At 43.9% G+C, this 12,643-nt stretch overlaps 1 protein-coding gene across 2 annotated transcripts in view; it reads right to left on the bottom strand.

Moving 5' to 3' along the window:
* LOC133350623 (uncharacterized) overlaps positions 1–11,323 on the bottom strand; it is a 33,103-nt gene extending 21,780 nt beyond the window's left edge. The window contains exons 1-2 of one of the 2 annotated variants that reach the window (XM_061565197.1): positions 10,744–11,323; positions 2,316–4,069 (exon numbers count right to left, since the gene is read on the bottom strand). In XM_061565197.1, coding sequence (XP_061421181.1) covers positions 2,316–4,069; positions 10,744–10,795 — 1,806 coding nt within the window. In that variant the 5' untranslated portion in view covers positions 10,796–11,323. The remainder of the gene's footprint in view (positions 1–2,315; positions 4,070–10,743) is intronic. The other variant, XM_061565196.1, reaches the window with a different exon arrangement.
* Between the last annotated feature and the right edge of the window lie 1,320 nt (positions 11,324–12,643).

Genomic DNA, 12,643 nt, shown 5'->3' on the forward strand with positions numbered 1-12,643 from the left:
CATTTGCCATATCAGAACTTAGATGAAACGCCATCAACCTCATGTTTGTCACTAAACGTCAGATCCACACACTACTCGATGGTTAGCTTGACCAGTGCTCTCCTTTTCAATGCATCACAACCATTTTAAACAAGATTGTCAAAGTAACAAAATATAAATAATGAAGGGCATTGTGAAGTAAAATATGGTGAATTGCAGAAATGAGAACAAGAAACCCATTTTACAGCTACATTTCAAGTTTCAGTTCGTGTCGTACACTTAGATAGCTGTCCTTTCATGTAGGGTAATATGGCGTTTGCACGTTCTCCTCGTGGTTGTGTGGATGTTTCTTCGGGTCCTCTGGGTTTCCCTCTTCCACATTTTAGAATCATGCGTTTAGAGTGTCTTGCTGCTATCACTTTCCCACACGATAAGCCACTTTTTGTTGGGCTATCATTTGGGGCCAGGTCACTTCTGAATAAGAGCCATGTCGCCAAGTGTGTGTTAGCTGGTAAAATACACGTATTAAATAGGTTAGTTTAGGTATTACCAGAGGTGGGACAAAGTCATTGTTATGCAAGTCCAAGTCGAGTCTGAAGTCATCAAATTCATGACTCGAGTCTGACTCGAGTCCAAGTCACATGACTCGAGTCCACACCTCTACCAGTATTTTTTTAGACAAAAAACAAATAGATGATGAAATTGCTAGCCCTTGTATAGATTTTATTCTGAGCATGCACTACATATAGTTGGAGACGTATCAAGATTAAGTCAAAATCCTTTAATTAACCTATTGCTCAGTCATCAGTTGCTACCAAGATAGGCCGCGATGCGAGGATGGAAAGAGAGATGGACAAAAGTTTATCTGTGCGCAGATGAAACAACAAAGGCCAACCCCTTCCTGTCCGCAACAATTCCTTGCAAATGATTAGGGTTATCAGCAGCTCCTAGACCAGGCTCTGATCACGGCAACAAGAGGAATGTGGCATTAATGGAAAAGCACTGTTACTCAGCACCTGCACGAAAGTGCCAAGAATACATCATCAAGGTGATGGCAACTGCAGCGGTGAACTGCATTGGTACATACGCACAGGAGTACATCACAAACAAAGCTCACCACCACACTTGTCAATTGCACTGCCATATAGTAGGGTAACAATTCAGACAACGGCTCCTCCTTCAGAGCAGAGATGTACCGACTTGACAGTTAGAGATTGTACATTATGTGGGACCATGACCAAATGAACAGTTTTGTACTGATATTGAAAGAGTTTTAGATTACTGCAGTATATACTATATTGAGCAGCAAATAATTTCTTCAAAAAGCAAAACATTTTAACACCCATTTACATTAAAATAATACTGGAAATGGATTCGCAGCCCATTGCTATGCTGAATTAACCATGTCCTTCGGGTCAAGGAATCTACTTATTACTACTAATTTGAGTTAGATCGCATGAATATAAATGTGTCGTTAATCCACCACCACCCGGCACAGCCAAATAAGTAAGGTTTGTCATGTGAACAAAAATGTGCAAATTAGCTATTACTTCAGTACATCGGTTTGATTGCAGGTAAACCCAAAAACCTTTGCTATGAATATTGGTCGCAAAAGCCTGCGTTAAATAATCATTTGAATGTGTGAATGAGTCTACGCCTCTGTGATTATGAGAGCCCCCTCACAGTTGGCAGGCCAAAGTGAACATTATTTGTAGAGGACCACTGCACGGGTACATTCCCCCTTGCACTCTGCAGCTCCCAACACACACACAAGGTAAACTGTATTCCAGCAAATTATACACACACACTTCCAAATCCAGGGAAATCATTCATCAGAGCAGCTCTGCTTCCAGCAGGGACCTCCATGCCTCATTACCCTCCATGCTCAAGTCTATGCAGTGGATCGCAAACTCTTTTAAACACAAGGCACCATTCACCGCCATCTGCCTAAACAAGAATATCTGCATACCATGCCTTTAACATCAACTCGCTTGGTAACAATCACATTGTATGCATAGTCTACATTACTGTTATACAGATTCAAAAAATGCTTTGGTAAATATTAGTGCCTCGGTGACATTTGGTAATCCACCATCGACACGATGAATTATCTAACAAGTTGTTCTTAAAAAAATCTATTCATCATCAGTGAATAAAAGCGTCCGTTTCCTGTATTGAAGTGTTACAATGTCACAATTGTCACAGGCTGAAATGAATGGGGACCCAATTTTAAACTGCATTCTTTGACCATGTTACACCACACCGGGCACTGAGTCACCCAAAACGGAAAAATCTCCATTGAGAATTCAGCTGTAAATACACGAGACCTGCCTCACCTGCTTCGTGGAGTTGTCCGTGACTGCTTGATTTGTTTGTGGCAGTGCATTCTGCAGATACTCCTCCCAGTCCTGAATGATGGCTTCGTAGTTGTCCCCAACCACCTCGGAGGAGGGTTGCTTTTCCATCGTTTTCTCCTTTGAGGTCCCAGTCGGAGCAGCCACATCGACTGGGTCATCCATCACCCGTGGAAGAGGCCCTTGCTGTTGTAGTGCAACGCTTTCCTGTTTGGGCAGCACAGCTGCATCTTGGATGATGTCATTGCTTGGGTTATAGTCTTCCAAGCTTGCGACTTGACCATCTGTGATGTCAGAACATCCACCCTGCTCGCTGGCAGCGTCACTTGGCTTGTGTTCTTGGTGCGTTGGACTGGATGGGCAGTCATCTACTTTGGTACTGGACGTGACGAGTGATGCTGTGGAGCTATGGCGGTAAGTGGCTCTGTTCAGGGCTTCCATAATGAGGTGTTTGGATGACATGTTGGACGCAGTTGTGACAGGAGGGCAAGCGGGTTCTTTTGGCAGTGCATCTGGACATCCTTCAACTAAAGTGGGAGAGGTTTCAGTGCAGTTGCTGCTTGTGTTCGTTAGATTACGATTGTGGATATCTGGAGTAGACGACTTTTCCGAAAGTTCAGATTTTAGAGGTCTTCCGCATAACAGCAAATGATTTGACGTCCGAGAGCGAGTGCGTGGCAATGTGTGCTGATGCAACTCGCGTGGCTTGCAGGCAACGGTTGACCCGTTGACATTCAATGCCTGTGAAGACATGCTGCGAGGGGGGCACTTGGCCTGTGACAGTAGCAAAGCCGAATTTGTACTTACAGCTGTCCTACTGCGATTATGGAACATGGATGCAGAAATTACTCCAGACTTGGCCGACAGCGCAAGGCTCTGGTCAGAATGATGTTTGCCGTGGATGTCATCATCGGAAATAGCAGGAATGATTGTGTCTTTTGGGACCACAGCTAATGAAGTTGCATGCACACTGCTGCAAGACTTAGTCAGGCCAGCATATTGGACATTTGTCGGAGAAAGAGCCAAGTCAGACTTCCGTAAGTTACATCCGAGATCAAAACATGACTTGGATTTCCCTTGTATCATTTTAGATGGAGGCGATAAAGGCCATTGGGGAAGTCCTGCGTTCAGTGTGCGTGTGGGCGTAAGTGCATTGCCAGAGTCAAGGGATGCAGACCGGCCATTCAGAGGCTTGTGAGGTGAACATGGAGACTTCTCATTGTCCGAAGGTACCAGTCCTGAATCTCGAGACATATTCTTTGGCAAAATCTTCCCATTCCTTTCTTTGTCAAGAGGGTCGTCCTGTTTGAGAGCCGAACTTTTAAGAGTACCACCACCACCACCATCATCATCATTATCAACTTTCGAAATGTCTGCCCCTACCAAGCTGGCACGTGGACTTCCGGCATCCCAGCAGCAATTTAAAGGACAGTGATTTTTTATTGCCGAGTTGTCTTTGCCATTGTTCACAGGAGGCTCCTGTGATTTTTGAGAGATTTCGGGCGTGCTCAACTCCACGTCGCTGTTGAGAGGCGACGAATCCATCGTGCCCGATTCATCCGTTGCGATTCCCGAAGACTGAGATCCGCTGCCGCTCAGCTGCTTAATGGGCGAGTCATTGTGGATAGAAGCAGAATTCCCCATCTGCCTCCTGCGATTGATGGAAGTCTCACTCAAGCTTTGGTTCAACTCTGTGATTTTTTTTAGAATCACATTTCCTGTAGTTCCTTCTTTGTCTGCAAAACAAGATATAGATTGGTATTGTTAGCAATGTGAAATCAAGCACAACCATTGAGATTTTGTATATTAGTCATTTAAATTGGAGTAATCCTGGGAAAACTTTAAAACCCACAATCTATTTTTTTCCAGAAAGTAGTCAGATAGTCGGTGCAATAAATATGTTTTAGCTCACCATGTAGCCACATGTGGGGAAATGCACAGGGTCTTTCAAAATATTTATTTGGGTTAGAAGTTTTACCAGAACATCTCTCGTGTACAGTCTGTACAGTCGGACAATGATTTCTACACATTGTAGCAGCTCAAGTTAATCAAAATATTTCCAATTAACTTTTAATGTCCATTTTTTTTCATTTGCAACGTATGAGAACTGCGTCAGTAGCTTCACTTTCAAATACTAGCTTCACAGCATTTCCAAAGGTTGTACTTATCCTCTGAGAAGTCCCACTCCCAACTGCACTTGGATTTAATGTAAACAGCATTCCCATCCCCACCTTAGTGGAATGCATGCCCATACTTACCTGCTTTAAAGCAGGTATGGGCATGTGTCATGCATTCATGGAGAACATGAAGAATACATGAGACATTGACCAGCAAAAAAACTTGTCCGAGGGAGATTTGTTCTCATTGCCGATTGATAAGAAACAAAGTGCTATACTAAGATGATTTTGATAGAAACCCACATGTGCAAAAAACACCTGCTCCTGCTTATCCGACCTCCCCTCCCCCACGACATTATACAGCTCTATAACATTGTAAAGTTTGGCAGGAGTTTGGCACTACTGGAAATGAAAATGCTTGTGTTGTGTCCTAACAATATTTATTCTTGGAAGACTTTGGCCCCCAATAACCCTTACTAACTCAATCTACTTTCAATTACGGTTTTGTTACGAATTTTTTTATTTATTAAACATTCCTGATTGGAGTAAAACGTAGGCACGGTATATCTAATGATTTCTGTAATATAAAAACGTATAAAGTGGAACCTCGCTCCCAATACATAGCATATTTGCGGCAAGGAACAATTGGGTTTTGTCAGGGTATGTGGGGTTAGCTGTTACCGTCACTCAGAATGAAACGGGTCAAAAAAGGAGCCTCGACTGGAAATAGATCCTTCACCAGAAATATAAACAGACTCTACATTTCAAAACATCTGTAGGTCAGGAGAATGTTTTATACTCAAGCGTGTAAAATATTAGTGCCCCCCTCCACAGTCCGATCATAGTGTTTGTCATGCCAAATACGTGTTATTATATATACAGTACTGTATATAAAACTACATTAATGTGAAACACTAATTTAATCAAGAATTGTAATAATTAACCAAACTTCAGTGTTTTATGTGCATTTTTTTTTAACACGGTACAAATATCCTGAAGATCTTATATATGATCTTCGAGACACCCCTAAGTAACGTGTTACTGAAAATGGTTTAAAATCATTTGTATAATGATGTTCATTACAGCAAGCCGTAGCACAGCAAATTTTAACATAGCCGAGTTCATTTTAATAATATTTCAACGTAACATGGAGGGCCCAAACAAAGCTTCCTTGAGATAATTTTAAGAGGAAAAAATACATATCTCTGAAATTTGACTCTAGATGTCAAAGATCAAAGCAGGGAGCAATGAGTGCACGAGCAGGGACCGAGTTGCTCCAGCTCACAGCATCTCACCACCTGTCAAGCCACGGGGGCAAGATGTTAGCTCCCCCTCGCCTGGTAAACAGGAGGTCGGTGGGTTCGATCCCGACCCTGACGCCTGCTGTATATTTGGAGTTTGCATGTCTCTCTCCACGTGGTCGGGTGGATTTTTCTCCAGGTCCTTCGGTTTTTTTCCCCTTCCCGATTAAGAAACATTCGTTTAGAGCAGGGGTCCTCAAACTTTTTAAACAGGGGGCCAGTTCACTGTCCCTCAGACCGTTGGAGGGCCGGACTATAGTTAAAAAAAACTATGAACAAATTCCTATGCACACTGCATATATCTTATTTTGAAGTGAAGAAACAAAACGGGAACAAATACAATATTTAAAATGAAGAACAAGTAAAGTTAAATCAACAAACTTGCCAGTATTTCAATGGGAACTATGGGCCTGCTTTTGGCTAATGAGATGGTCAATGTCCGGTTCCATATTTGTCACTGCTCGTCGTAACAAGTGATGCAAGTGTGCATCCGTTAGTCTAGATCTGGTTGGAGATTTCAAATGTTTCATTCTGGAAAAAGTCTGTTCACAGACATAAGTGCTGCCAAATATGATTGCCATTTTGAGTGCATGGTTCCTGAGATGAGGATATGTCTCAGAGGGGAGAGATGCATCGAAATTATGAAGGCTGCTTGACTTGAATGCGTCTTTCAGAGAGTCACAATTCTGCAGTTCAGCCAGTTCCATTTGGTAAATTGTATCCACATTTTCAATGTCAATAGAAAATGGGTTACGGAAAAGCTGTAAGTCCTGTTCATGGAGATGAAGTTCTTTAAATCTAAATTGGAACTCCTTTTGCAATTTTTCCAGTGAATCCACACATGTTTTGTTTGGGAATGCAACCAATGGTTTTTCCGCTAACAGATTTTGAGTTGTGGGGAGATGGCAGAAGTTTTTCTCCTTCACTTTTTTGATGAGGCCTAATTTTACTTCAAATGCTTTGACATGTGATTGCATATCACAGATGAGCTTCCCCTTTCCTTGAAGTTGCACATTGAAACTGTTGAGTAGCTCTGTTACATCTGTCAGAAAGGCAAGGTGCCATTTCCATTCTGCATCATTGAGCTCTGGTACTTCTTTGTTTTTTGAAAGCAGAAAAGCTGTAATCTGTGGAAGTAAGTCATAGAAACGTTTCAAAACTCTCCCTCGACTCAGCCAACGGACTTCTGTGTGGTACAGAACATCTTCATAGTCAACATTTAGCTCAGACAGAAATTCCTGAAATTGTCTGTGGTTTAGTGCATGAGCTCTAATGAAGTTAACACAAGATACCACAATTTTCATAACAGAGTCCCACTTCAGTGACAGCGCTTGTTGGTGGATGAGGCAGTGTATGGCTATTGGATGAGAATGGTTATGTTTGTCCATCTCTTGGTTAATGCGAGCAATTACTCCTTTCTTAGACCCCACCATGCTAGGAGCGCCATCAGTTGTCACACTGGCTAGTTTAGCCCAGTTCAGCTCCAAACCATTCACAGTTTGGCAAACCTTTTCATAGATATCCTCTCCTGTAGTTGTTCCTTTGATGCTTTGCAGTGCAGCAAGCTCTTCTGTGACTTCGAAATAGTCATTCGTCCCACGAATAAAAATTAGAAGTTGTGCAGAATCACGAACATCATTGCTTTCGTCGAGTGCCAAGGAAAAATAGGAAAGTTTTTTTGTGGAGTTTTGCAAATGCTGATGCAAATTGTCTCCCATTTCTTCAATCCTCCATGTAATTGTAGGTCCTGAAAGACTCACTGTACTAAATAAATCGACCTTCTCTGGACACATCTCTTTGGCAACAGAAAGAAGGCATTCTTTAACAAATTCTCCTTCCACGAATGGTCTGCCAGTGCACGCTATTAGCTTGGCAACTTGAAAACTTGCTCGCAGTGATGAGATATTTAGCTGCTTCTGCTTCACAAAAGTATTTTGCTGAGTCGTTAATGTATTTTTCAGTTTTAATATTTTATCTTTTCTCACTTCTCCAACCAAACAATCATATTTATCTTTATGTTGAGTTTCATAGTGTCGACGTAAATTGTATTCTTTGAACACAGACACTATATTCTGGCATATCAGACACACAGCTCTTTCCTTGTACTGCATGAAAAAGTAATCATAAGTCCACTGTTCTTTGAATATCCTACACTCCGAGTCAATTTTTCTCTTTCTTGACATCATTGTTTCCTAGGGAGTCAAAATTGCTATTAGTAAAATACCAATATATTTACAACGCTACAAAAACAATATACCAGCAATAACTTTGCCCACACAGAGACATACAGACTGCACTGCCCATCAATGCAGTCTGATTGGGGGAACTCCGCTTTAACCCCAGGCTCACACTGGTGTGGGTGCCATTAAAAAGTTAATTACACCTGCAGTTTTGTTCACAGATCGCAGTGCGATCTGCGAACTCGCATAGGAATCTGATCGCATGGGGGAGAAGACCCATGCGATCCGATTCCACTGCAGGAAAAAAGAAGGCACATGTGCCTTTTTTCTTCCGAATCTAATGCAAGTTCAGCCATACAAGCATATGGCTGAACTCGCACTGCTCAGAGATCGCAACAGTATGAACCGGGGCTTACACAACATACAACATATAACCTCATACAACTGAATAGCAATCAGAATATAAATGCACTTACTGTCATTTAAATTGGGTTTCCTACTCCTCGGCTGTCTGTCACTAACCAGCACGAAAACAGTAGGCAGCCCCTCCAGAGATCAGAGATCACTCTGTTATTACCCCTCTATCATTTACTCAGCGGTGCTGTAGATCCCCAGCACACAGGAATATCACTGGGAGTGGAGCCGAGGGGCAAGTGAGGGAGCTGAGGGAGGGAGCTGAGGGAGGGAGAGCCAGTCAAGCGCAGCCAAGGGAGGGCTGGCAGCCTTAGGCCTGGGGGGCAAGTCCAGTCAATTGGCCCATTGAACCATTCACCAGCGCAGCCCAATGAGTGCCCACCGCCACAGCTCAATCAGTGCCACACCGCCGCAGCTCAATCAGTGCCACACCGCCGCAGCTCAATCAGTGCTCACAGCCGCAGCCCAATCAGTGCCCACCACCGCAGCCCAATGAGTGCTCACCAGCGCAGCCCAATCAGTGCTCACCAGCGCAGCCCAATTAGTGCTCACAAGCGCAGCCCAATTAGTGACCATGGGCCGGATAAATGTCCTCGGCGGGCCGCATGTGGCCCGCGGGCCGTAGTTTGAGGACCCCTGGTTTAGAGTATTTGGCTGCTAAAAGATTTTCACGTAAGCCACTTTTGTCGAGTTATCATTTGTGGCTAGGTCGCTTCTGAAAGAGATGTATAGCTCAGTGGGCCTTACCTGGTAAAATTAGAATAGTTTAGTTTTACTTGGAGCACGTAAAAACGGCTAAATGTTGGCGACTTACATCAGGGATTCAAACTGGGACCTAACAGGTGCTATCGCGGGACCCAGTCGGACAACCAAATTATTGTTTCAAGAAACCACAGTCATAATAAAACTGCGTGTTGATTGATCCATCTAAAACGAATTATTTCCACCTGTTGGGCTACTTCCTACCAACTGGGAAGTTACAAGGACCAATGCCAGCTCAAAACACTCCAATTGTCTCCAAATGCAAAATAACAGCAGTCTCAATATTCTACTAGGTTAACATGAATAAATAAAAATGCAGTATTGGTATTTACATCAGCTATAGCCCTCGTATCACGTGGCACAACAGTGCATTGTTCTTCACTATAAAAACTTAAATTAAATGTATGAATATACGAATGATTTTCATATATTACTCACTTGTGAAAATGTACTTACTTGTACTTTTTTTTAAACCTGTAAAAGCTTTCAACAACAAAAACAGCTCCTCTATCGTAATGAAGAGTGGTTTCAGTGGCATCGAGTCAAATATAGCTACAACGTCCAGCGTTACTGCTCGCCAAAGGGCAATGAAGGGAGCAAGAAAACGGCATGCAGCGACACCACTGCAGTAATGCTGACAGAACACAAGTTTTCCCTGTAGCAACCCTTTTTAATGTCGGAGGCCCCCAGGAGTACTGTAATAATGTTGAAACTAATTTAATACATCTTGGCAGATTTCTTTTCACGGGGGCAGCACATTCCTTGGATATCTCTTAGCTTGGGTCAAGAATACACAACAGAAAACCCTTTGTCCGTCCAAACTTTGTAACGTTACACCAACATTCTGCTGAACAAGAATATTGGTGAAGTACGTCGCCCGCCTTCTCTAGAACTCGTGCATATTCTTGTGTACAGCGCCAGCATCGTCCGCCGTGATGTTATCTACTGTTGGACGATTGCCTCCCCGACCTCGTAAATGTACAACGTTGTGGCGTGTGGTTGGAAGCGGTGGATCAACGTTGACCCAACGTTAAGTGTGAACCCCTTTGCAATACTTCAGTCCTTCTGTGCAACAAATACGCCCTAGCACTTGTAAACGATTTAATTGTGCCATCTCCGTGATGAATGCATCTACTGCGTTCGCCCTTTTGGCAGATACTCCATTATTAGTCTCGACCACCGGCCAAGATACGCGTCCTGCGCAAATAAATGGCTCTTTAACAGCGCAGAAGTATGTCTTTAACCGTGGCATATATGTACACACACACACATTAGTGTGTCGGACGTTTTCAACGAACGTTGTTAGAGCAAATGCCCTGCATGCAACACAACCCTATAAGCGTGACCTTGTTTAAAGGGGAGCCAGACAAACAACTCAAGGGAGCCCGACAGTCTATGTTAAAACAAACTTTTAAACAAACCTCAATCGCTGAAAAGAACGAATAACGACAGGACCTGCTTTTGCCCATCACACATCCTGATCTCACCTACGACCAATTTGTTTGACTACCAATTGCGAAGTGGGGGGGGGGGGGGGGGTCTTCAGCATAACCCCCCCCCCCCCCTCGACGCTCCGGGAATAAGGCAACATCAATGTCCTGCCATGCAGCAGCCCCATAATATGCCAAGATGGTACCTTTAACCGAGGAGCCATGGAGCTGGTAGCTCTGGCGCAGCTTGGTCCACATGTGCGCTGCTGCTGCTGCCGTCACTGGCAGTCGTGCGTGACCGCGCGGCAGCGCAGGGGGCACGTGTAAGGATGATATCGGAGAGGAAAAGCCAAGCTTGGTCAGTCGTCTTTGGATTCTTCAGGCAGGTGCAGCCCTACCTCCGCTACTGGGCGCTCTCGAGAGCATGTCTAATCTACCTTGCAACGACGAGCACACGCGTGTTGCATTTTGGCCGGCTATGGATCTCCAAAAATCAGAAACATCCACTTTACGCAGCCTACACCAACGGCAAGCAGCAAGCAGCACGTGCTACGCACGTTAAACGAATTTCATTATTATGAAAACAAGCGATCCACATACATCCTGAAAAAAAAACCCGACTCATTAAATGTAATACTAAGACTGAATCTGCAACCGATACACGTCGCCGTGAGTGTTAAAAAGGGCAGCAGTTCTCGCTACTGCTGCTGCTGCTGCTTCTTCCGACGATGGCACGCAACACAAACCACCACCACCGACTGACTGATGGACCCGCCGTGTGCGCGGAATCTCTCATAGAGGCCCCCTCCGCGGGGGGAGAGGCGGAGCCTCGCGACCAGCCCCGCACATCGTGAGCGATGCGGACGTTTCACAATGGAATGCAGAGGAGGGTAGCGGAGATTTAGGGGGGTCCTAGAGATAACAGGAGAACCCCCCCCCCCCTTTCTCAATGTTTGCAATAATCATCCAAGGCGCAACCCCCGCCTATTACTAAAGGACATGTTGAAACCCCTCCACCCCTGTTAGGTTTGATCACGTCTAATATTCCCCGGAAAGCTATGGGGTATTTCTTAATGCCTGGGCTTTTGTAAATATAATTAGGAAACAAGGGTTGGAGCGGTGGTGCAGTGGTGGTTCGCGCAACCGCCGCAAGCTATCCGTGTGCCCGACCACACGAGTTCGACTCTGGGTCACGGCTGGCATCATTTTAGGGAGTGACATCCCAACCGGTCCGGAATTCCCCATACCACCACCCTCCACCAGCCCGCATTGACTGGGGTGGTGAAATATGGTCAAACAAATCCCATGGGATTATTTTAATGTTCGCTTTAACGCGTATTGATGTTGGCGACATTGGAGTTTTCGTCTAAAAAAACGCACAGAAACGAGGTCCTTACGGGAAGCGGGACGAACGTAATAAACAATCTGGTGACACTTTTTTTAAAGAGTTGCCTTTTCATAATCAGAAGGCTAAGCAGCTCTTTTTCAAGATGTGGCCAAAGCGTGCATTTAAATCTACGCCATTATTTCACGCGGTCCGTGGAAATGTATCTTTGGTCAAGAGTTATCGTTTGGGAGTTTGGCAATAATTTGGAATTTAATACCAGGCTTCATATCTCATCCCGTAACCAGCAACGGCGTTTTAATAGACACACACCATTTCTCAATAATATAATCATGGCCCGGTGTTCGTAGGGTTTAAACGATACGGAAGCTTTACCCAATTTTTTTAATTGCGTCATTAAAAGATACCCATCGAAATTGAATGCTTTAATTACCACAGTAATCGGGAATACAGTTGTGCGTACCAGTCATTTAACGTGTAGTTTTAACGTGTAATTTTAACCACGCACACGAAATTCAAGCAAGCGTGTTTACAAGCACACAATTACAAAGCATTGCTCAACATGTTTATAGCAGCTCTTGCCGAATCACGACATATAAAAAGGTCACTAGATTTACAAACAAAAAATCCTTATTAAGCGAGTTGGACGCTAACCTTACGGTACACATTGGATAACAATCGTCGCTCACCTTTAAGTTGGAAATCGTTTTGCAAGTGCAGCACCATTTGCTCGCGGATGAAATGTATTCCCAATTGTTGTT

This window comes from Lethenteron reissneri, chromosome 34, assembly GCF_015708825.2.
Source record: "Lethenteron reissneri isolate LAM-NWPU_2019-01 chromosome 34, ASM1570882v1, whole genome shotgun sequence".
NCBI classification, from domain to species: Eukaryota; Metazoa; Chordata; class Hyperoartia; order Petromyzontiformes; family Petromyzontidae; genus Lethenteron; species Lethenteron reissneri.